Source organism: Temnothorax longispinosus, chromosome 12 (genome assembly GCF_030848805.1).
Source record: "Temnothorax longispinosus isolate EJ_2023e chromosome 12, Tlon_JGU_v1, whole genome shotgun sequence".
Taxonomy (NCBI): domain Eukaryota; kingdom Metazoa; phylum Arthropoda; class Insecta; order Hymenoptera; family Formicidae; genus Temnothorax; species Temnothorax longispinosus.
Window position 1 is genome coordinate 5,624,240 of NC_092369.1, and position 25,905 is coordinate 5,650,144.

The 25,905-nt window shown below is 44.0% G+C and overlaps 1 protein-coding gene and 1 long non-coding RNA gene across 3 annotated transcripts in view; one reads left to right on the top strand and one right to left on the bottom strand.

Annotated features, from left to right (window-relative positions):
• LOC139823327 (protein-L-histidine N-pros-methyltransferase) overlaps window positions 1-935 on the bottom strand; it is a 36,055-nt gene extending 35,120 nt beyond the window's left edge. For both annotated transcript variants that reach the window (XM_071795762.1, XM_071795761.1), the window contains exon 1: window positions 523-935. In XM_071795762.1, the coding sequence (XP_071651863.1) occupies window positions 523-744 (222 nt within the window). In that variant the 5' untranslated portion in view covers window positions 745-935. The remainder of the gene's footprint in view (window positions 1-522) is intronic.
• A 76-nt stretch (window positions 936-1,011) lies between these two features.
• The window catches only part of LOC139823329 (uncharacterized), a 47,772-nt gene continuing 22,878 nt past the window's right edge, over window positions 1,012-25,905 (top strand). The window contains exons 1-2 of the long non-coding RNA XR_011734746.1: window positions 1,012-1,275; window positions 4,465-4,565. This is a non-coding gene — a long non-coding RNA (uncharacterized lncRNA). The remainder of the gene's footprint in view (window positions 1,276-4,464; window positions 4,566-25,905) is intronic.

The window sequence follows — 25,905 nt, forward strand, 5'->3', positions numbered from 1 at the left end:
ATAATTTATCACGCTAAATTATATACCTCGAAATATTTTCAATATTTCAAAAAAGCCTTATCTTTATTCTTTACATGTATAAATTCTAAAGTTTTTTACTATTTTTTCTTGGATTCTCATCAAATTCTTTTAAGTTTCCATCAGAAAGCAGAAGATATTAAGAAAGCTGCAAAATAATTAAACTACCGAGAGCATTACACCGGACATTAGAAAGCCTCATGATTCATCTCGCGGCTTCCACTGCGGTCCCGAGATCCCCGACCCGAGACTACTGACGTGACGATTGACCCCGGGACAGCGACCTGAGGAGCGACGCGTGGCGAGAGACCGGGAGGTAAACACACATACACACGGCGAGCGACGGAGCGGAGCGCGGGCCGAAGGCGCACGCTCGTCGACGTCGAGATGACTCCTCGACAGCCACCAGGATCCGACGTTCGCCGCGCGACACGCCTCGCGCGAGGAAATACGGAAATGCGGAAAGAGAAGGAATACACTATACATGAATTATATCGAGCTTACTTTGCGCTTGTCGTACGTCGCCAGCCACTCGTCCGCCTTCCGCTTGTCGTAGAGGACCCGGGCGAGGCTGCCGTGCGGCCGGTAGCTCCGCACGGAGCGACTCGCCGCCCCGTCGCCGCGTCCGCCGGCGCCGGCGTCGTGGTCGCCGACGACGTCGTGGCAGGTGATGTCCTGACAGCCGTAGGCGCACCTGACGACCTGGGCCTCGTCCGCGCCCGCCATGCCTCTCCCTTATCAGCCGTCGCGCGTCCCGCACGTCGGTCACTCGGCCACTACGCGCGCATCGTCACGTCGCCGTGTTGAATCACCGCCGCGCGGCGCGGGCCGCCGAATCGGCGCGGCCCCGGGCCCCGGTCGCGATTCCACCGGGCACGGCCGTAAATCCGACGTCTCGCCGTCGCGTAAACACCGCGCGTTCAGCACGTGGCCATATTGCGACGGGGGCGCCGCGCGACGCGGCACGGACACGGCGCGCGCCTCGGATCCAGACTCCCTCGCGGCCGCTGGTAATTGACCGACCGTGGCGCGGCGATCGATCAACGTTCGCCCGTGACGTCACGCCCGTTCGAATCCGCGACCAGCGTCTTCGCTCGCTTCGCCGCGCGGCTTTTCGTGGGCTTAATTCGCGGAGTTTCGTGCGTTTATTAGTTGATTAGTACCGAAGGCGTGGACGCGTCGTGGCCAGGAAACGATGCCGAGATGGAATCGCGTCGGGAAATGTTGCAGGCGACGGTGACGATGCGAGGATAAGTGGTAAGCCGTATACTCATTCTCCTTCGCACCTCGCGCGACATCGAAATCGATGGTATTCTCACGAGCGCGGATTGCGTTACTGCGAATGATTTCCGCGTCTATTCTGGCGACGAAAGCACGGTGCTCGTCTTGTAAGCGACGTTCAGAAACGATAAGATAGTTTCGGCGACTGTAAACGCGATAAATCCGGAATTTGACTATCCGGAGTTCTGTAAAGTAGCGCGTGAAAACGAAAGTAGCGCATTGTCAAGATATATCGAAAACGTACTGAAAATCATCAAAGTATAATTAGCGGCAAATGTGACGTTGGACATTAACGTCATTTCGTCATTTGTGCGTAACTATCAGACGGGAATGAAATAGCCAAAATAGCGGAGTAAGCGTAATACAGGCGTCCCTCGAATATCACGGTACAGGTTCTCCCCCCCCCCCGCTATCCGAAAGTGGAGCGTTCCTACGGAGCCTCTCGTAATCCAAAATGGCGCAAAGCGAAAAAGCAATTACTATTAATTTGACATGGGAAAATTTTTTTCTCGTAAAAGCGAAAATTCTCTTCGGATTTCTTGCGGTTAGCGAAAACAGGTACTAATTAGTGTAGGCCCTTCGTAAAAACGAAGTGGCGTAAAGCGAAGCTTTCGAAAAGCGGGAAATACCTGTGCTTGAATTGTATGAAGTCTCAAATGGCACGGTAAAAAATTGTGACAACCCTACTTTTTAGAAGTTTTTTTTTTTTAATAATTTCTTGGAACTAAATTTGGAAAAAAACCCGATTTTACATGGAGTCTTGGATTGCACGGCTTTCAATAGCACGGAACGTGATCTCCAAAATTGTATGAATCCTAAAAGTCTCGAATAACACGGAACCAATTAATCGTGGTATTCGAGGGTTACCTGAATACAGATTACAGTTATACAGATTTATTGAAAAAATAAAATTGCCAGAACGAAATCCATATAGTTATATAAATTTCGTTTTTCTAATTATTTTTTATTTGACGGACCGAAATCAGTATTTTTTTTTTAAATTAATTATTATATTATTGTGTGTGATAACCCTTCATGTACAAATTATTATTAATTGGTTGTTGCAACAGAGGCAACGGGAGAGGAGAAAAATTGAGTAGATCCGCGTGGGAGAAATCATTCTAATCAGTAATCATAATTTACGGTACGAAGTCGAGATGAAAGAAACAATACTTTGCAATATCGGCACGAGACTCACAAAATATTGTCAAATTTAAGAAATCTATTACGCATCTCTTTTGCTGATTTTTCTCTCTTGCGATACATTTTTTGTATCAATAATTATATTTTTCTGAAATAATTTTTATAAACTATTATATCTACTTATACAGCATTAATATATGACTATTGTAATTATTTATAATTATTATTTTTTTCTACTTTATTCAACTATATTTATTACAATTAACATTACTAGTTTTCTTAATTTATACTTGTTTATTTTTTTTTACCGCAATTTTATACGTATACACGATTGAGCTGCTATTTTTCCTCAATTTTATAATTGTTAGTACTGTTTTTTTTCTATGAGCGTACGCTTTTTTATATTTAAAGCATCAAACTTTGAATTCACTTAGAATTACGATTAATCTTCATTGAACGAGGAGCAGGCGATAGTTTCGCATTATTCCGAGCTAACAGTCAATTTTTGTCGGTAAATGAGAGACGAAGAGATAATAATTCATTAAAATCAAGTCGTTCTCGTCGAACGCGTCTTTTTTACACTGCGTTGCTGACACCGAGCGTATCGAAAATACGTAAAGTGACCGTCGAAGTCGAAATTTTCAAGGAAGCGTGCCTCAAAGTATCGCACGGTTTACATACCCCTCCGTATCTTTTATCGGCCGACGTCTCTCCCTCGAAGGAAGCTACCGAGGGGGGCATGAAACTTTTAGGCGAGATAAATATGGTGCAGGGAGAGGCCCGGTGCGCACCGGTGCGCGCCCGATGAATATTTTAGATGCCACATTGACGCATCGCGCGCAATTCTCTCTCTATCTCTATCTCTCTCTCTTTCTCTCTCGCGCGCGCGCCCTGATAATTCATTAATTTATGATAAGCTCGACCACGCCGCCCACGGGCCGCGCATCCTCCCCCTCCCCCGCCTGCCATAAATCATTTTCGCGTCTGACGTTAATTGCGCGCCACCCCTCGTTACCACGGAGAAATGAGATTTTTTTAATTGGCGAATTTTTCACTGCCGCTGACACCCTGCCACCCCCGCGTTCCTGAATATTCTCCCCGTTCTTCACCGTGGTGCCGTGCAACGCGCGTCAAGGAAAGAAAGATCGGTGAGACGCGGGGTGCGTAATGGCTTTCTTAAATTTGACGATGATACGTCGAAAAGACGTCCATTATTTTATGAGCGATATTGCGAAGTATTGTTTCTTTCACTCTGACTTCGTACCGTGTATTTACTACGATTAGAATGATTTATTCCACGCAATGTTCTTCCTGTTCCGTAAATAATTTGTATATAAAGATACAGTGCCTTACAGATTTTTAGATAACACGCCGTTAAATCAATCTCGATAAATAACACGTAAAAAAAATATTCGCCGCGCGTAAGTGTAATTAACAAATGTATTCATACTTGCAGCGCGATCTTTTAAACGGTTTAAACCTGAGTAAAATCGCGTCGTTCGTGACCTCGTCGCGAATTTGTTTGGGCTATACCCGGCGTTCAACGCCTAAACAACGCGCGTGGCCTTGCGGAAGGCATTGCGTGCGGCCGCCTTGCATTCCTGCGTCTTGATTCCCTAATCTTTTCCCCGGCTAGGTGCTAGTTCCCCACGTATATGAGACGAATCGAGAATCCGAGCACCCCCGGTATCAAAAGATTAATTGCGCAAGAGCGCCGGAGTAACGTCGAAACGGGCGATGAATCTTATTTTCGAGCGCGAACGCCCGGATGCTGCTCGACGTAGGTACGAGATTCCTTGAGCGCGTAAAATACAAATCGCATTAGCAAGTCAAAGCGCGCACCTCCACGTAGTCCCCCCGCGTAGTCGTTCCATTTTGAGACATCGCGGAGACATTCCTACGTAGCCCGGCGCTACGGAAGGGCCTTAACTCGATCAGTCCCCTCGGTACCTGAAGTGAGCTCATAATCGTGAACGAAGCGCGCAACCGCTTATTACAAGCGAGGGCATTGTAAATTTGCAGAGAAGAAGCGGAGGGAGAAGCGCAACACAGTGACGGAGAGCGACGGATGAAGGCGAGAGCGAGGGAGAAGGATGTAAAGATCGAGCGAGGAAGGACAACAGGTACGTCAAGAAAGAAAGAAAGAGAGAAAGGGAATGAGAGAGAGAGAGAGAGAGAGATAGGGAGAAGTGAGAGAGGGAAGAAAGGGGACGGAGAGTCAGGGGAAGGAACAAGACGAGGGAGGCAAAGAGGAGTCGAAAGGACAAAGCGGCGCAAAACGTGCCCCTCAGGCATCTAAAGTCTTTCTTCAGCGTTGAAAATTTATCGTTCTGCAAGCGCCGGCGAGCAGAAAAATAGCGGGGGAGGAGAATAGAAGGGGAAGGGGCGGCCGCGAAAACAAAATGCGTTTCGTTCCATTTACCCGGGCAAATCCAGATTTTACCGAAAACCGGTGTTTAAGGTAATGAGAACACTTTTTCCCCTTTTTCAAGCGCGGACATAATTAACGGTATGCACGTACGGAAAACGCTAATTAATCTCGACGCGAAGGTGCAAGCTGTTATTAAGAAGTTTGTCTGTTACGCGGACGCGTGTGTGTGCGTACACGCTCGCTAAATTATCTCACCTGTAATTACGCGGTCGGGACTCGCGTTCTGTACGTGTGTGAGTGCGTGCGAATTGACGTCGGAACGATCGGAAAGCGGTAAAACGAGTTACATTCTAGGCGGGCTTCGGGAAATAATTTAATTATGCAAGGATAACGATGGCAGAGTGACGACGATAATTCGACGTTTAATGCGTGACATATTCCGGCCGAAGACGTTTCTCTCGGGACGGCCTATCGAGACTGAATCTCTTGATGGAGACGTGACGACTTATCTTGTACGCGCTTGTACGAGCTGGCCTTTGATGGCCGGCCGTGTTAATTCGTGATAACAATCGTGGGATTACTGAAAAGTGTGTGCTTATATACGTCGCGTTCCCTATCTCGAAACACGCACAGATTGATGAATCTCCTTTCTCTCTCTCTCTCTATCTCTCACGATTTTTCTCTCGCAACAATATTTAATAAACTCTTATTTAATGAATTAATTCTTTCACACCTGCGATGTAAGAATTGTTACAAACATGACCGTACGGTATTCTCGGCGTTTCGTATCTCGTCGATGCAGCCGTCTCTCGGAATCAATTAAACGTACTCGCGCGAACGCGAATACCTCGGGTCGGAAAGCGCTCTTTCGAAGAGGCGCAGCCTCTTTGTCTCTCCCTTCGCGAGCGCACCTCGCGTCCCTTCCACCGTGTCGGTCGAGTTCGACGAGTCCGCGGGAAATGATTACAGGGAAAGAGGCACCGAAAAGAGATCCACTCGCACCGATCCCCGCTGTTTCGTTGGCCGCGCCGCCGTACCGCGTGGCTCGTTCTTCTTATCCCTCGTAATAATAATTACTGACGCACGTGTGCACGCGAGCGCGATGGAGAGAGTCGACCGACGAACGGCTCGGCGGCGGTGGCGGCGGCGGCGGAGACGCATGTGGAGTTCACGACGCGTGTAGAGTGATGTATGCCCCGTGTGCGGTGGGATGCGTAAGACGGGTAGCTTATACGTCTTACATGCCCGGAGGCTCCCAAAGCCGAGTCCCTCGGTCCGTGCCGCGGTCGCGCGCGTATGTGTGCGTGCGTGTGCGTGCCACGGCGACACGAATGTCCGCGGCCGTGTCCAAAGCCGGGGCAAGTCACTACGTTCGATGTTACTACATCGCCTCCCCGCTACGAATTCTTTTTCCATTTTCGTAACACTCGGATCGCTCCCGAGAGAACGCGCGTTAATTACGCCGCGGGACGCGACGTACACGCGTGTCGCGACGGTGTAAAGTCGCAGGGGGACATTTAACGAGTCCTCCACAGTACAGGTAGTTCGATCGTACCGCTCGTCCACGCGATGGGACATATGCTGCCCTACGCTATAAATGACATTGCCTTGCCGTAATTCGTACGTAGGTTTCTTATGCTAATGCGCGTCGTCTCGGAACAAGTTTGAGTGATGTAAAATCGCCTCGCTGTTCGTTATATTAATAATTAGGACTAATTTCCATGGGAGGGGAGCAAGTTTATTACTTTTAAGAAAATGAAGGACATTTGCTTCGATAAAGAAGTACAGCCAATGGTTGTGCTTATTTATATTTTATATTTTATATTTTATACGTGGAGAGAATACCGTTGATTTGCGGTTTTGCAATTATTAAAATTCTGAAGGAATGAATGTGTATATGTGTGTCGGCTTCATCGAAGGTGTGAAAGGGGGCACAATGTGTGTCAAGATAAAAATATTCCACCTATCCTTTTTGCGGATACGCTATACGTGTGCGTAAAAACTTGAATCTGTGGTGAATAAATTACCATAATAACTGACCATACCGAGTTAAGGCTAGTCATTGAACGTCGTCATGGCGCATTAAATTTATACAGTTATTAACGCCGTCATTACTTCGGCAGGATCAAATCGACTTTAGATATGACGAAAGCTATCGCGTATATCTAGATCAGTGAATTAAAAAGGAGATATCTGCGTGTGGTTCTCATAATTCGTAATCGATTTAACAAATATGGTACAGTTGATCACATGAATGAAATAGTATGTCACGATATATGTCACTTTGTCTACGTTGATTCGAATGTAGATGCGGCTGAATATAAATCGCGTTATCGGGAAGAATCGTAAGAAGCTGGGCGCTCGTTGGTTCCAACGGCGGATAGACCGACCGCGTGAAATGATTTCGCGAGGTTGACGATAATCTCGATACTCGTTACGAATTTCCCGAGCGGTTCGTGGCGCGTACGTACGAGGCAAAGGAACGAGGAGTCGCGATAAAGTAAGCGTAGCGTGCGGCGCAAGAACTCGTACGTCTTCGACGAAGCGCAGAAATCAGGGTCGTTAACACTGGTCCGCGCGCGGCGGGTGCGCCGCTCCGCGCCACGCCGCGCCGCGCCGACGCGGATCGGCCGGGGGTTGGCACCTTCCTTTTTGGATTATATACATGCATACGTGCCCCCGTGTACGCGAACGGGACGGATATATACATTGATTGCATTTTTGCGTCCGCGCGCGGGGTAATAATGCTAATTTGGTAAGTAGAAATGGGCATCAGCGGGCGGTCGGGCGGACCGTGGAACACACGGTAGCACGGGCAGCGCTAATGCCTCGTTTTTGTCCTCCTCCTTCCTCCGCTTTTGCCCTTCTCTTCCATACGCGTTCTCCACCTTCTCCATCTGCCCTCCCGGTCCGCCATCACCACCGCCTTCTCCTCGTCCTGGAGGCTTCTACCACCTTCTCCTCTTGCTGTTGCACCGTCTCGCTCTCTCTTTCTCCCTTCCTCACGCCTTCTCTTCGTTGGACAAGGGCCGCCAGCTACGGCGGCAGGCGACATAATGACGGCCAGACCTCAAACCTCAAACTCCTAACTGAATCATGAGTCCTCTCCGCTCGTCCGCGCCCAGGACTAACTTCTACAGGCGCGGCTTCTCGATTTACCGCGTTGCGGCTCCCTCCTGGGTAAGAAAGGAGGGGTGCGCTACGTGCCGAGGTCGTTTTGTCTTTTTCGTTTCGGCGACTCTCTCAGGGCCGACTTTTGTGTCGTATTGAATCGCAAACGACCGGACGAACGGGGGGTGCTGCCGCGAGGAACAAGGACGCGTGCGGATTGCATTTTTTTACAACTCACGCGCCGTGATTGCGAAATATAGTCGCAATGAGTTGCTTTTAACTTTGCAAATTGCCGTTCGAGATGTTAGGTGGCACGGTAATGTAAGACACGCTTTGAAAAATAACAGCCTATTAATCTAAGAATCTGGCTATACATATAATCGTATTAACTTACGTTTTTATAGTTATTTAAAGATGATGATCTTAAATTTTATATTATCTTAAAAAAAAAAGAATGGTGTATATAAAAATGATAATCTTACGCGTCTCAATATTCAAAAGATCAAAATGTTCGCGTAATATCGCATCGAGGTCGTATTTTTATTTTAAAGCTGAAGTTTAATAATTTAAATCTTTCTATATTCATCTGTATACTGTTATTGCTAACCTTAAGTCTGTTATTACTTGCGGCCACGTTAGAATAGCTCGGCGTATAATGTATATTTCGCGAACGAGGCAAGGGGCGCGGCACTGGGAACTTTTGGGAAACCTTTATAATGGGTTCAATAAAAAGCGCCCCTGTGGGACGCATGTGCTACAATGATCTTTCTTTCAAACCACAAGTCCGATGGATCCCTCGTTTGATTCCTGCGACAGGTAATCAATAACCGAGGGAATGGCGTGCAGGAAATTCTCGGTTTGAGTGGAAGAGTTTGGTATAACGTCGAATCGACATCAAATCTGATTTGTTTATCGTTTCCGGGGCAATTTGTACATATTGTTATCTCTGCTCATATCGCGCGTTATTAGTCTATACCCCTCGAGGCACTCTAAGAACGTAAATTAATTCGATTAAATTGTTATTCACACGTATCACATCGATATGTTCACTTTATCACCGTAATTTTCAAAATAAGAAATAAAAACTGATGTTTTAGAATATCGAGAGAAAGGTATGTTTAATTCAATGATTTAAAATTTAAATTTTAAAAAATAATTTAGTTCAATCGAATTCATGGAATGGATTGAGTAACATTTTTGTTGCTGTTGAAATTATTATATTATTGTAATATAACAATACTTTCATTTCATCTGTAATTGGATATAATGATGATTATCGTACATATTCTCTGGGAACTCTCTATATTCGATTAGTCGTAAAAGACACTTCGAAACGAGTAGGTTTTTCGTCACATGCTTGTCACGTACGGTCCTCTTTCTCGCAAAAGTATAGAGGCCGATGAGGCAGCAAAAGAAAGCCGCCTCTTACCCGGTAACTGTTACTTCTTAGGGGTTTTAAAAGGGGTTGAAAGGACATTACACCGACGAGCGGGGGAAGATCGAGGTTGACATTTTACCGAAGTCACTAGCACGAAGTCGTTGTTGCTGCGACGAAAAGGTTTTACGCTTTTAATGTTTCAGAGTGTACTACGAGTGCGCCATTAGGCATCTTGTAAAATAAAAGGGAATTACATTATTACTTTGCGAGTAATGGCTTTGTTTCAAACCTGTATAAAAGTACAAGGTTGAACGAAACATTATATTACATGGTACTACGCGTAATCTTTCCGAGTTATTTATTTATTTTATAAATCTGCAGTTATTTTCATCTCCTTTAATATAAGCTGTACAAGGCTGTGTGCATGTGTAAACAAAACTTAAAACAAACAGAACAATTTGTATTTGCAACTTGAAATTGCAAGTAATAAAATAAATGATCACACAGTTTAAATACTAAATATGCTTAGCGAGATTCAGCATTTTGATACATTGGATGCATTAATAATTAACTCTGATTATAAAGAGTCTTTCGGTAAAAAGAATAAAGAAAATTATCCTTTTCTTTTAAATTATAATAAATACTTTTTGATATTTATAATTACTTCGTAATTATTATAATTAGAAGGAGAGTCAAGCGCAAATTGAGAGGTGTATATATATATAAACAGCAATTGCGTTTAGCACTTTGTGCGCGTTTAAGCACTTGTTGTTGCGCTTAATGTTTTTCCTCGTTCACGGTCGCTTTGCGGAATCCGAAGTCGCGCAAGAAAGCGCGCAATAATTTATGTAGCGTTCTTGACGCGTTCAATCGATGGATCGACTTTTTCTCGCCGATCTGTCGTCAGCTGGCCGGCATTTCGCGCCCCTTATGCGAGCTTGAAGAAGACGAACAAGTCCCTTGCGCGGACCATGACGAGGCGCATATTTTACTATAGATATAGCGTATATGAGAAAAGACGGATCTGGAAATACTTGTGCTATTCGCTGCGAAATGATTTGTTTAAAGGATGTAAAATAGTATATTGTCATTCTTATTGAACGTTAATTGGATCTTGTAAAATATAAATGAAATAATGCAGTATATACATATATACATATATATTATTAAAATATAGTATATATGTACATATATGTATAAATATAATGGAGAGAAAATTACTAACTTTTTAGTTTATATATTCTTTTTGAAAATTTGTGTTGATATTTAACAGTTTCTTCGACATTGATTTTTAAACTCTTTTCTTGCTTCGGTTATTCAAAGTCTGATTATGTACCTAATTCCAAAAATAAGAACAGTATATATTTTAAGTTTAAGTTTCTTTCGTTGACATGCAATATGAAACAATTTCTCACAAGTTGCAACAACGAAAGCGCGAGCTGTAACAACGTCAAAGTGCAAATAAAAGCAATACGAAATTCAGGGATCATAACGACCGACTCCGCGTGAACTAGCGGAGAACAGCGCGAGAGAAGCGTGAAGAAAACTGAAGCGGAGATGTTCGGTCACGGGGAAGACGGGAGAAGCGGAGGAGGTGGGAGGGAAAAATATAATGGTGGCTGGTGAGGTGGGGTGATATACCATCGATGGATATCGAGTAGGCGAGTTGGTACGTGAGATAATAAGGCGTGCTCGGGCATGCCGATGGAAACCGCACGCGGCATTATTCAAATTGAATCCGGTAAGAATTATTATTGGCGGGCAACTCGGCCCGAGCCGGCTCATTCCGCGGGATCGCATTTGCGAATACGAGGAGGAAAAGAGGAGTCGGGAGGCAGAGGACGCGGGAGCGGAGAGAAAGAGAGAGAGAGAGAAAGAGATCGAAGAGACCGAGGAGGAGAGGATCAAGGGTGGTATAAAAGAGAGAGGGAGCGAAGAAGGGGGCAATGAGGGCGGGGGAGGCGGTGAGAGACGAAACGGCTGGGAGAGTGAGGAGGTGAGGTGATGATGGAGGGAACGACCTCGTCATCACGACCTCGGCGAATGATCCGCTGCAGTATCGCCCGATGACCCTGGTGTCATTACGCCTCACTCTCTGGACGTCATTACGCTAATGTCCATCTCCTTTTCTTCTTCCCTTCCTTTCTTCTTCGCGTATGCGTCGCGTCGCGTCGCGTTGCGTCGCCTCAATTCGCCGTTCAGCGCTTCTTCTTCTTCTTCTTCTTTTCTTCTTGTTCTTTCGTTACTTCTTCTTCTCCTTCTTCTGATCGCTACACCTTCGTTACGAAGTATACTTGACACGGTTCGCTCTCTGACGCGCTTGGAGTAGCTCACTCCATGCGCTTCCAGTCTTCGGGGAAGTTAAGGAGGTCGTTCTGATTGGTACTTAACCTTCGGGATGCGATCTCCTTTTTTATGGTGGTTGCCTGATTGCAAGTGTTTTTACTGTTATCTACATTCTGCACGGTAAATTTTCTTTCGGCGAATCTCCTTTGTGATTGAAAACGTTAAAGTCATGCGTGTCTATAATGACACAAATGTACGAAGCTCAGGAAATTTCAGCGTAAGCTGTGAATATCAATTAATTTGTTTGCTGTACAGTAATGTACCATAAAAATATTGTCTAAAATTTGATTGCTTTATTACCATCATGGCTCTTTTTATATTAATGCGCGTTTCTGAACTATACAATTCATAATCTTAATCGTAATGAACTTTATAACTGTTTCGTCTGGACGACGATTACTGAAAGATGCGTCGCTGTGCAGCTGAAGAACGTAATGACTCCCAATTAAATGAACCCGCGGTATTTAATCGAGTTGATTAGCGGCACGCAATTTTTTCTTGACGAAGTACATAGTACGTGGTAAAGAAAATGCAGGGAAGGCGCGATGAAATTTTTAGCGGGCGGTCTCGTTGCACGAAGGGTTCGACAAGCGTGCGTCGTATATACACGCACACACAGATGTCCATTCGCTCGTTCCGCTCTGCGGACAGAGTCCGCGGGGGTTGTCTGAGAAACGGCAGGTGTCCTTCCCTGGCTCGAAGGCAGGTGGACCTCTCTGCCGGAAACAGTAGAAGAAGCACGTGGACAAGAGCGTTCTTTTGATGTCGCATGAACAACAATGCTCGTGACAACGCGCGACCGTCTTACTTCTCCGGTATTGATGAATATTATATGACTATTGTCCGTACTAATTAGAGGTTACCACGAATGGACACTATTACTCTTTTCACCAGAACGCAATGAGCCTTGCTAGTTCTCGTAAGGAATAGAAGACGGTACATCGTCAAAGTGAAAGAATACTATGAGAATATATTCGTACTTTTTTCTACTCGTAACTTTTTACGAAGAACATAAATCGAGATAGGTAACTTAATTCTAGGAATGACGAAAAGAATTAAATTATATGTTGAAATACAAGGCGTTATTAAATATTTAAAAGTTTGAAATAATAGATTTGTATGGATTCAGACAAGACAATAAAATATACGGTTTAATTATTATTAAATACAAAAACTCTCTTACTAATTAGTTTTTACATACTATATAACAATGATACATATAATAAGTATATCTTTATACTACGATAGTCTCTAAAATAATTTAGCAATCATAAAGCGTGGTTTTTTATTATGATTTATTCTGGACTACAAGTATAGGCAATTCATATCGAATACGACACAAATTATAAATTTGAGATTAATGCATGAAATCAGAATTATTGAGCTTGGAATAATATTACGTAAATTTTACATACGCGAAAGTCTCGTGAATTGCCGCGCAGCAAAGACGAGGACGTTGATTTTCGAAACGAGGCGAGACATTAACGAGACGAGACGCGCGGCCGCCGTTTGCATCCGCGCGTACGAAGAAGGCCCCGTCGTCGTGTATCACCACCGCGCCAGCCTCCTCCTCATTCCTTTCGCCTTTCGTTCCTTTTTCGCTCTCGCGAGGATTTCGCTTCGCAGGCATTCCGGTCGCGGTCCGTTCGGGACCGCAGACCACACCGAGCAGCGCCGGACTCGCGCGCGCACCGGTAATAACCCTCCGCGAGGGTGAATACGGTTACCGGGGCCCGGGTTAAAGCCCCGGTGAGTCCCATCGTTCGCCGCCACCGCCGCCGTCGCCGTCCCGTGTTTTTACGGTTCATAATTCAGCCGAGTGTATTTCAAACGCCTGCCAATGCGGGATCGTAACGCCGCGGCCGATGTGCACGCCGTGTTCGAACGCGGGCCCGCCCCGGCCGGCGCGGCGGACTCACACGCGGACGCGGCGGTCGACCGGCAACCCCGGCATTACGAGGCGTCACTTCGGAGCGCGGAGAGATTTAAGGTCGTCATACGCGACGCGAAAACTCGTCACCCACGATTGCCCGGTTATTTATGCACTCTCCATCGGCCGGATGGATAAGGCCCCGCTGCTAGAGTGCCTTAAGCGCGCACGCGGGCGCGACTGACAATATGTGCGGTTAGATGGCCGTAACTACGATGGTGTTTTACGGTCGTCTTAAAAATGCCGTCGGGGATATATTTTCGAAGGACAATGTTGCTCTCTCTCGATGGGTGCCCGTCAGACGCGGACTCCGAGTCCGCGCTGAGTCTGCGATGAAAATATACGCTCGTTACTTTACAAGCCCTTCGGGAGAAAGGACCCGCTTCGCGACAGGACCCGCGTCCGTTTAACTTCGTTCTTAGCATTCAAAATAATTAAGCTGATCGATTCGTGTACAGAAGTAGATACATCAGTGAACAAACTATTAATATTCTTAATACTATAAAGCAGTCTCATATAATCCGAAATACATTTACAAATATTTCACTTATAATATGAATTCTTTATTAACTTTATGGTGTTTAAACTCATTGATTAATTGATTGATTGAGTTCAATATTGCCGATCTTATTCTGCAGTTTACGCGACAGTTTTTTTTAATTTTGAGTTTGCAATATGCGATAGATTCCAAAATGTCTACGGTATAAAGCGTACCATAAATTTCAGCGTCTTTTATAATGATCTCTTACGAAGTTACGTGAGAAACGTCGAGTATACTGAAAAGTATCGTGTCGTTTGTCAACGTTAGCGCAAGACCGTTGTTCTTCCAGCATTTTGTTCCCCAAGATTATCGTCTCATGACACTGTGTTTGTTCTTTTTTTCTCGCATGTTCGAAAATTTTATTTTATACATTTCTCGCGGACATTCAAATGGCCGTTCACGTTGCAACGGGATGTCATATTTTCTAACGTATGCCTCTCTTTTCCACCACTGCGTATCCCCTTAACGTGGATAAATTCGCAATGCCGGCTCGTGAGGGTTGAGCAGAAAGGTTTCTCGTGTCTCGAAGAGAATGTACTTCGAACGGTAACTATTGAAATGATCGGCAAGTTCTTGCCCCTTTTTATCCACCCTTCTCTTTCTCTTCGTTCCTTTTCTCCTGCTTTCGCCACTCGTCACGAATTGCTCCGCTGCGGTATTGCGCTCATAAACGTATCACAACGTATGTCTCGGTGTACAAAATTTTATGTATGTTCACATCAATCGCGAAAGTGCTCTGGCTCTTTGATAGCAACATATTGTAAATGATGCGCAAAATTTCTCCAACTGCATCAGACGCATATTCAACATATTTACTCCGACGTTTTATTTGCCAGTATTTTATCCTTTATTATGAATAACAGTGCAAATAATTCAAAACAGTTTATTTTTAATTATTAGTTAATTTTTGATACTAGTTAGACATTAATATACCAATGTATGTTATATCTATAAGAACGAAAGCATTTACGATACGCAAAATTAAAGGGTTAAAATAGATACAGTTTGTATAGTATCCGCGTTATCACGAAATTTCCGAACGTAAATGCAGCAGCAGCGATGATGATGGCGCACACGCACGTGTGCTGTACGCTAGTTCGCGATGCAAGTTGAACGTTCGTCATGCCGCCGCACACAATACACGTGCTGTATAGCGCGGAGGATGCCTCCGAGGTGTTACGGCATAACTCCGTGATTATCCGCCGCGCGCGGCCACGATCGTCCCGGGGAAAATGATATTCAGATGAGAAGGAAATCAATTCCACGATGGAATCGGCGAGGCTTCGATTAGAGAAACGGCGTGTAACGCGGCGCGAGACACCGAGGGAGGGAGATGAGAGAGAGGGAGGAGACGCAGCGCGAGAGGCGGAAAGTGGATTAAATTCCGCCGGATGTTTCCTTTTTGGACGCGACGCGGAATCGATATGGCTCGCCTTTGAAACGGCTCTTTCGCGGCACGTTTATTTATTTCAGTAGCTGCCGCTTCAAGGATGCTCCAGGACGGGGGCAGGTCGCGATCGCGTCGCGAAATGCTATGTAAAATAAAACTGCTGCTCCCTCCGCCCGTGCCACCCGACGTCGATATCTGCAGGCGTGCCCATTGAATTCATGTAATATTACCGCGTGGCATGCTGTAATGGAGCCCGTGCCTCGTATATCCCGATACACTTCCGCGTGCGCGCTCCGCATTTTATGCGTCCGTTTTAATCGAAAATGTAATATTACTAGCTGCACATTACTGTGAAATCCGATGGTGGGATTCCTTACTTTTAACAGCGAGAAAAGTAAAATCCACACGCGCTATTTGAAACCACTTTTATATTCTCATTGAAAAAAGTAATATGGTAATTAGACTCGACTTCGATATTTCTATTAATTTTTTCTTTTTCATAATTTATTAAAATCATGACTAGGATTGAAGTAAAGATATTTTCTTTTTAAAATGCTTTCTCAATTAAAGTAACTCAATCGTTATCTTAAGTGAGACTAATGAGTTCACAAAACGAAGCAAAAAGTCCATATTAATTTGATGCGAAGAAATCCAGTGTTTTATTTGATAAAGCATTGAATATTTTGTGAAATAACAATACCGTTAGGATGGTTTAGTATCTATTATTGTAACGCGCTACCATTCGTACGCTGCACTTCAGCCGATAAACAGCGGTGAGCCGTTCCGTGTGCATCGCATTACTCATCGAAACGCGGTCGCGACAAGTGTTAGGAGAGAGCGCGATTATTTCTTATGAATATTTTACGGTTATCAGCGCGATTAGTCAACTTTAAATTTCTGGTTTCTTATTTCTATTGCTAGGATAATTAGTGAAAAGATAAAGAGGAAATATAAAATTAATAACCAAAATATTAACGTGCTTTTAAATAAAATATAAAATTCTCTTCATAATATTCATATCTTATGAGCGAAAATATCTACATATTGTGTTTTATATAAAACAAAAATAAATTTATATAAAACACATTTATACAAAACACGTTAGGAAAAAATTTGAATATATGTATTCTTTTCATAGCTTTTTAGTATTTAATATTATATATCGATATAGGATAGTAATATTCAGAAATCTTTCCAAGATGGATATATTATAATTAATTAAAGGGACAGATAATATTTTACAGTAGCACAATATAATTAATTTATTTAATAAAAAATGTGTTAATGATTATTAAGTGTAGGTATTCATTCTTATAACGCATCAATCAAAATTATTAATTTTTTATGATCCATCCACCTATTTAATTTTATATCTTTTGAAACGGAGTAAAATTGCGGAATGTTCCGCAATAATCTTACAACGTGCATTTAACGTTAAATTAAGGACCGTATAATTCTAAATTTTGCTGGCACAATGTGCTCTATAAGTTTGACGTAAACATAGGTCTGTAATTAGATGGTTTTATTTCGAGCTAAATACGTGGCGAAGATAGGCTTTAATAAGAGAACTGAAATCATCTGGAGTGTCGAGTTTACGAGTGTTGGACGTGTAGTCTTTGTATCTTGCGCCTGTGTGTGTTTTACTCTCATTCCGGTGTAGTTTCTGACCGACTCGCGCGTTCTTCTTTTCCATCCCTTCCCCCCCTTTTCTCTGATCTTCTCCGTTGTACACTTAATTGGCGATAAAACCAAACCCGCGGCCTCGTAAAAAAATCTCGCCTACCCCCACATTGTATTAATTAGAGCCCTTATAATGCCTTAAATAAGGCGCAGCTTAGTTATGGGTTGGCCGAGCAAAGTTGTGCTCCGTGTTATCTCGCTAGTTGCCTCCCTCCTTTCTTTCCCTCCATCGCTTGTTCCTTCCTCCGCCATCCAGCGCTCTCGAGAGATCCTCTGAACGACCAATTATCAGCCATAATATCATCGGGGCCCGCTGGGCCCGGATTAATCGTATCCGGTTTCCTACCTTATGGAAAAGGTGCCGTAAAAGAATTTTCTGACTGGCAGGAAATTCCTGAAAGCGGTAGTAAAATGTCCAGGTATAATGCTCCGTGTTATTTTGAAATGTTCATTGATTTCGTAATGCTTTATGGTGCAAGTATTTCAATGTTTAATCCGTCAATCGTACAGCAATTCAACTTTTTTCGTAATATTTCTTCGTTACATTGTCGATCGAATATTTTTTTAACACATTGTTCGCCGCATTGTCATACGCATTCATATATAAATGACACCAAATTTTACAATTTTTTAAATTGATGATAAAAGCCATTGTTTCTTCATAGTCTAAACTATTCTAGGAAACTGCAAATCTAGAATTTAGTTAGAATGTGCGAGTAAGGTTTCGATAGTCTTTTGCTATTATAGATATCGGCCTGCGTATTTCTTTTTTAATGATAGACCGCTTAGTTAGAAAGATCGTAGAGCAGATTGCAGACAAACTGTACACCTATTCTGGAAACAAAGTTACAAAAATAAATGCCAGGCTGTACAATGGCGTCTTAAGACGACTATAATTTGATATTCGATGCGAAATTAGATGCGCCGGAAATTCGTCGCCTGCGGCGCGGAATCGGATCGCCTACTCGCTAAAATTTGGCTTTACAGCATATATCGCTCTAAACAACTATACGCGTCCCAGTTTTAATTCTTAGAAATGCAGATCAATATTATTTTGTCGCATCTGCCAAAAATGGGGAGTTTCATATGGCTATTAATTCACCAAATTCAATAAATATAGGGTGTTTCTGAATAACGCTAGGTTCTATCTATAAATTCTTCGTATAATTTAAGGTTGATATTTCCTTAGCGATAATTTGACTAAGTGGCTATTTCTTCTTTACTTTTTTAAATCTTTAATTCAAAAATCTCTATGAAGGTAATTGTAATAATCTAATTAAAGTTTCTAAAAATAAAATTTGCTTTAATCGAATGTAAAGTTTATAATTATTTATTTTTATCTCGATAAATATTTTTAAAAAAATTTGCGTGAAAATTATTTTTGTCGAGACAAAATCTTATCTTCATTAATATATCTAGGATATAATATTTAACATACGTAATCGGAATAAATTTTTAACTTGTTTGTAAAATTATACAAGCTAATCCCGCGTAAAAGGTGTCGCAACCGGATTTCGCGTTAACGCGCCGCGTTGGTCCGAGCCTCGACGGTTCCTGGGCGTTAACGGCACGCGCTTGGGTGGAACTAATATCCAAGACCCATTGGGATCATACTTTTAGCTTCGATACTTATCGCGCACACTGGACTGCATATAATTACAATTAAAAGCGATCGGTGCCGATAACGAAGACGACCTCCGCATCCACCTTCCTCCAGGTCCACCCCCCTGGATTCTTCCCTCTTGCTCCCCCTCTTTTTCCCTCAACCGCCCCCTCTATCGATTCTTATGGTGCAGCCGATGCATCTAGCTATATGGTTAAGGGGGCCAGATTACGGGGAGGGAAGAATGGTGGCATAATATCCGCTTGAACTTAAGTTATATTCCTCCTCGTGCAGCCGAGATATCGGTGCGGAGGTGGAGTTCGGTTCGAGGGTATGCTAATTCCGGCCTCGGGCCACCACGCAGCCCTTAATAGCCAGCTGAGCAGCTCTTATGCCGGCAACTAGCGCTCGTATATACAGAGAGCGAGGGCCGCTGAGTGTATCTCGTAGTTATAGAGGCATCCTCCTCTCGGAGTCTCGTCGGTACCGTCGGCGAGAATCACCGGTTTTTCGGAATGTTAATGCCTCGGCGCGGGGGCGCCCCTATATGGGTTCACGACGGCGATTAGTGCTCGTATGTGTAATTGGGATAATGTCTCTTCTCTCTTCTCTCTTTCTCTTTTTCTCACTTCTTTCCTTTCGGCGGTACAATCGCTCGTGCCCGCGACGTGCATCATTTTTATTTAATTTGACAGTAGAACGTCAGTATAATTTTTCATATTTAATAACGGCTTATTGCGTAAATACGAGGAAGTAAAAATTATCTTTAGGAGAAAATGAAAAAAAATTGTAATGATAATCAAGAGAATATCTCAGCCATAAAGACATTGACTTTTTGCTATATTTGACTTCTTCAAAAATTGCGTGGTCCATCAACGCCACAGATCCTTCCACGAATTTAGCCCACGAAACACGAAGGGCCCTTTCAGGTCCATTTAAGAGAAGGATCACCGCGAAAGATCATCCGACACCTGTCTGCTCGAAATTTCCGCTTAAAACCGCGTACTTTTTCGGGGTTTAGCTCTCCCCCGCGCGCGCTCTCACTCTCGCGGCGTTACAACGGCGCGGCGTCGCGGGCACGATCGATCGATCGTTATTTATCGGCTCTAATTCGTCTCCATTTAGAAAAAACATCTGCCTCGGCATCGAGCGCTTTTGCACCGCCGGCAATGACGGGGCCCAACGGCGAGCAATTCTTAGAGAGCGAGCGAACCGACGCCGGCCGACGATTCCTACCTCATAGGCAGATAATCGCCTTTGATTTCTCTCTTCGATTCCTCCCTTTCCCCCCCTGCCGTCCCCTTGCTCTCACCCCCTTCGTGCCTTTCCTCCTTCCGCGCCGCCAACCCTCATCTCCTTCTCCTCGAGAGTCCGCGCGATCGGAGATCACTCCCTTCTTATATAATTACCTTATTTCCGAATAATTGGCCAATTTATACTTGAGTCCCAGCTGAAAACAATCCGCCTCTCTCGCTCTCCGTCTCTCGCTATCTCGGTCTCGCTCGTGCCCTCGCCACCCCGAGCTCGGCCACGGTGTGTGCCCCATAGGGCCCCGTAGAGCGGTTATTTTATGTATATGGGAGTGTGATTAGATCAGGCCCCGCTCCTCGCTCCGCTACGTACGTACGTATGTGTGGGTATGATAATTCTGCCCGTAGGGCTCCGTGGGGCAGTCTCCACCCACGCCACGCACACACCACGTAGCGCGGCTGTACTCTTTCTCTCGCTCCGTCCTTCTCCTCCTCGAGTTTCGCTCTGTCCCAGTCTCGCGCTCTCCTCCGTGTTCTCTTCTCCTTCTCCTTTCCCGTCGTCTCGTGATTCTGCAATTCCACGTTCTACCGTACGGTAACATTGTAATCTTTCTCCCCCCCCGCACCGGTGAATTTTTGCGCGCCACCGCGAGCTCGTTTCGGCCCATTTGGATTCGCGCCCCGCGCGACCTCGAATTAGAGATCACGCAGGTACGCCGCGCCGTCGCGTCGTTCGGATGGATGTGTCTCGGGGATTTGGGTCGCATCGAGTCTTTCTGGAATACGCTCGCAATTACAACCAATTCGGACTTTACTGTGACTGGTAATTGAACACCAATGCATTTTCGAAGTTTCGTAATGCATTTACGTAATGCGTCTTTACAACATATTTTACGATTGACGCGCTAAGAGCACTTTATCTCAGAAGAGAAGAAAGAAAAGCAATTTATCCCAGAAATAAAATAATTCCTTATGAGAAAATTTCATGCACAAGATTATTTATAAGGTTTTTTTTCTTCTATTCATTGGCGTAATGTTTTGTATTAATTACTGTAATATTGACAGATTTAATTTATATTCAAATTAGATACAATATAAATGTATGTTTAGTGGTTTAGTTAGTATATTGACAGTAAAGGGAAAGAGAAAAAGAAAGACAGAGAGAGAGAGAGAGAGAGAGAGGGGGGGGGAGAGAATAGAACAATTATATAGGTACATAAAATGTACTAATTTCTATTATCTGGTTTTAAACTTATATATAGTATTTTTGATATTGTGTCTGCGCATATCTAAAGACATTTTCAGAGAAAATACGTTCACTATCTATATTTCTGAATTTCATAAACATGATATGCGTAGGAACTACATTGGCATTGAGCCAGAATTCGATTCCTTCTCTAAAATCATGCAGCCGCATGTTAAAACAAGACATTGAACACTCGAGAAAGTTTTTAAAACTATGCAGAGGAAATGTCTTTGCACATACACAAGCTTGATGTGCACATAATTAGATGTGCAACAACTAGATTTATCATTGATGCGACTAGATTTTGCGGATATTTAGATTTATATAGAATCTCGTGGAATCGTGTAAGACATAATATAAGAATAATCGAGGGAATCTTTCCCGAAGAAGAAAACGTTGCTTTCGCGACTTCTGTAAAACGAGATACGTGATCCCACGTTACACTTCTACGGTTCGCGCGGCACGGCGAGAAATCGTCCATTCGTGTACACGATAGAGTAGCCTGAACGTGAGAGAAAGAGAGAAGAAGCGAGATGAGCAGAGGGTTGAAAAAGCGGGACCGATCGAACAACCGCCGGGCGAGAGCGAGTGTAGCAATTAACTCGATGCTTACGACGATAATTAGCGAAGGATCGAATGAGGCAGCTGGTCGGCGGAGGAATCGGGTCCCGTCCTCGTCTCTTTCCCCTCTTCGCCGCTTCGTCCGTATAGCCGCATTTACCTACGTAATTATCGTTATGATGATTATGACCGCGCTCGGCCACGGTCAGTAGAATTCTCGCCGCCGCGTGGCAACGCGATCGTTTCTGTGTCTCTTTCTTTCACGGTTTCCTCGGCACTCTCCTCTCGTGCTCTGCCACTTGGAAGTTTAATTGTTTAAGATTCGCCACAATCGAGATTAGCCGCGTCGATCCGCCTGCACGCGCGCCGTAATCCAATGTTCTTCCGTTGCGTCAAACACGCAACAAGTACATTTATCAAGCGCATTTATCCGTTGAGGCGGAAGGCGAGCAAGAGCCATTTATGCTTCTCATCCTTTATCTGTTCACCTATGTACTGCTTATGCAATTTGTTTATAAGTAAAAAGCGTATCGCGCATTTTCAGTTCTATTTCTCGTAAAATTTTATCGCGAATGAAACTACTTTGCAGATTGATTAATCATGAATTAACCGTTCGGCTTACGACTTCCTGATCACGTTAGCAAGCTCTCTCCAATTAGTCAACATTACTATCTACTGCGCGTTAGACATTAGCCATAACTTTTGTAGATGTAACGTGCAACGCCGCTTACACAACCGTCATGACCCTAATGAATACATATCCTTCTCATTAGTGAGAACTTATTGCCTGTTTCGCGATGATGATCCGCTTTAACACGCGGTAAATAGACGCTGGTTACCCCAGCAAAGAAATGGTCGTTCGCGTCTCCGTCTACGGACGGAAGAGGCAGAGATGGACGAACGCGCGAGACTTTTTGAAAAACGGTATTCTACGAGAGGAGACGCGCGGACGGAAAGTACACGGGTTCCGTCGTAATTGCATAGGAACCTCGGTCGTCGGACCGAGGGGGAGTCGGGTGAAAGTTCAGTTAATTCGATTAGAATCGCCCTGGTGTATATCCGCGGTCAGGATTCGCCGCGAGCGATCCTCCATCGCGGATGCCGCCGCGCGGATATCTACTAGTCGGCGTGCGGATTATGAGAGGTCGGGGGGATCGATGGTATCCCTCTCCCCGAGGTCGTGCTAGGTAGTGTCAGACTTCCTGGAGCTGTTGGATGGGTCTGTTTGATAGTTGTGTCTCGCGGCCGCGCCGTGTCGGTTTTCTAGGTCAGACGAATTAATTTTAATATGATAAACTGCCCTTTTTGACGGATTTTATTGTTATTATTTTGTGAGATTACGTCTATGTTTTTAATATTTTATACTCGTAATCATTAGGCGAGATTTATAACTACGCTTAGATTCTAAACAAATTCGCAGCCTTCCGTATTTTTTTAAGATAGGATTTTTCAGAATGTAACTTTACATAAAATATATAATGAAAGGAATATATACAGTTTTTTACCAAATTATTCTTTTATATTGAATTAAATATAATTAATAAGTTATAAATTGTAAATATTTCAAATTATGTAAACTATTATTACGATTCATTAAATTTTAATAGACTTTTTAAAGATATTATACTTATGACTCGGTATAATTGGTACTTGATACGGAAAAAGAAAAATCATTATTTTCAAGTTTCTCAGTTTTACGGCAACATTTTGATACTTTTTTTTATTTATGGCACGTAATTACAGAGGATTTTAATGATAAATAGCTCTGGCTTAATAATTTTCCCAACGATAATAAAAGAAACAGTAGATTTTCGATGTTTAAGAGGTCGGGCTATCATCGAAAAACTATACAACATGGCGGTTGCGAACGAAATAGAAGCATCCACGGATCGTTTTCACGCTCTCACGGCGTGATTTATACGTCTATTTTCGAGAGAGAGCAGCAAAAGCAATTCAATAAAGAAGAATTTCTTGCCCAGGGCTGCCCGAGCTTACATGATCGAAGACTGTCTTGGTGGGACTACAATTACCGATTGTAACTAGAATCCTTGCATAATGTTTGCGTTAAATAATGCATGGCTCCGCTACAATTGTTGAGATATGAGTGCAATCTATCCTTGTAGCAAAGTTATTACGAGTTCATACGATGCGGATTTATCACTCGGCAAATGAACTACTACGATCTTGAGATTCTTGTTAAGAATATGGTCTCATCTTCTTCATTCGACACTATATATCTTAATAAATGGATCTCTTTAGGCACAATGTGAAATCAGGCATTGCTTTAAACGCGCGTGTTTGATGATTTTACATGAATAATTGATTTTTATTGCTATAATAATACACACTCATATTTTATACACCTTAATTGAGCATGAAGGTGATATTTATCGGTGAAAACTTTCAGCAAACGTAATATTTTTTTTCTATATTAAAACTAATCTCATGTGCTTAAATATCTCAATTAATTATCTGAATCTGTGACACACTGAATGTTTTGTGATTGGATTTTTTCATATTTCAAATATGGCGAAGATAATTTTTAGAGAAATAGTCAAAATTAATAGGTGCAATTAATAATTAATTAATTAACAATATTATAATTTATTGTAATCTAATAACATAGTATATATAGTATATAACATTGTTTACGTTGTTCTAAAAATGAGAATAAAAAATTCTACATTTAATTAGTAGAATACATTGCATAAATTACATTACGTACATACATAGGTATTTCATTTTAAACTTATATAATACGGTTCTCCCTTTGCTTGAATATAAAATAAGCTCTATTATCTGCGATCTTATTATTATATTATACACACACACACACACACACACACACACAAATAATTCAGAAAGGTTTCCAACTTGCCCCTACGATAAAACGGATTGTCTCTGCGCGGGAATGCACTCGTTTAATTTGCACTTGAGAAAGATAGGAAGCCTCTCTCGTCCGAGGTGCATCGAACTTTAGGAAAGCCGGCGGTTTTAACGCCAACGACGACATAAACACTCGGCACAGCATTGCAGGCACGCAGAAAGTTGCCCGTGAAAGAGAGGGGGGTGGCAAGGGAACAGGGATAGAGGAGCGAGAGCAAGGTGGTGGACGGGTGGCAGTAGCTCTGAGAGATGACGAAGGAGCCCTGGGCGCGGGGTGGTTTCCCCGGATCGATGTGTGTGCCCCCGCCTTCTCTACACTCAGCTACCCCCCTGCTCTCTTCTACCCACACACCGCCTTTGGCCGCCCCTGGGGGTAGTTATACAAATTTCCAAGAGTGTCTGCTTCCACCCTCCGTTCCCTCGAACCTCCTTCTCCTCTTCACTCTACGTTCGCCGCTTCGACCTCTCCTCCCTTCGCCGGGCACCTCTCGCACCAGCTCCCGAGTTTCCATGGCAACCTGGAGGCGGGTCTTTGCATATTATACTCTGTGTGTGACAAGCCGACTCGTTAGGTATGCTCGTGTTGGTGTGGGTAACCCACCCCCCGCGCGAGCGATCACGTGCGTATGTGTATAAATGTGTATAAATGTATGTATGTGTACGTATGCGTGGGTGCTCGCTTAGAGGGGGGTGCAAAGGAATCAGCCGGAGGTGTGAGCGGAGGCAGATGAGGAATTGTCACCTCCGACGACGAGGAATGACGAGGAGGGGCGAGGAGAGCCCGGCAGAGCTCGTGATGTAAAAAGTGGGAGCGAGAAGAAACGGAACGGAGGGCGCACGAGAGGAAACTCGGGGATGGCCGGAGGAGCGGAAGAAGGAGAGGGTGGTAGAGGGCAGGGGGGCGCCTATGCCGCCTCTTTGTACTTTGCAGGGTTGCTGCAATCTCCCATACCTCGTCGGCGGCCTCCGGCCTCGCGAGTGAACTCACCCTATCGTCATCGCCGACGAGCCCTGCCACCCACCAGGCGACCCATGCCACCCTCTCGGTGGAAATTCTACGAATCCTGGAATCTCGTATGGAGAAATGAACGAGTCTGAGGCAGAAAAAGAGAAACAGAGAGAGGAGAGAGAGAGAGAGAGAGAGAGAGAGAGAGAGAGAGAGAGAGAGAG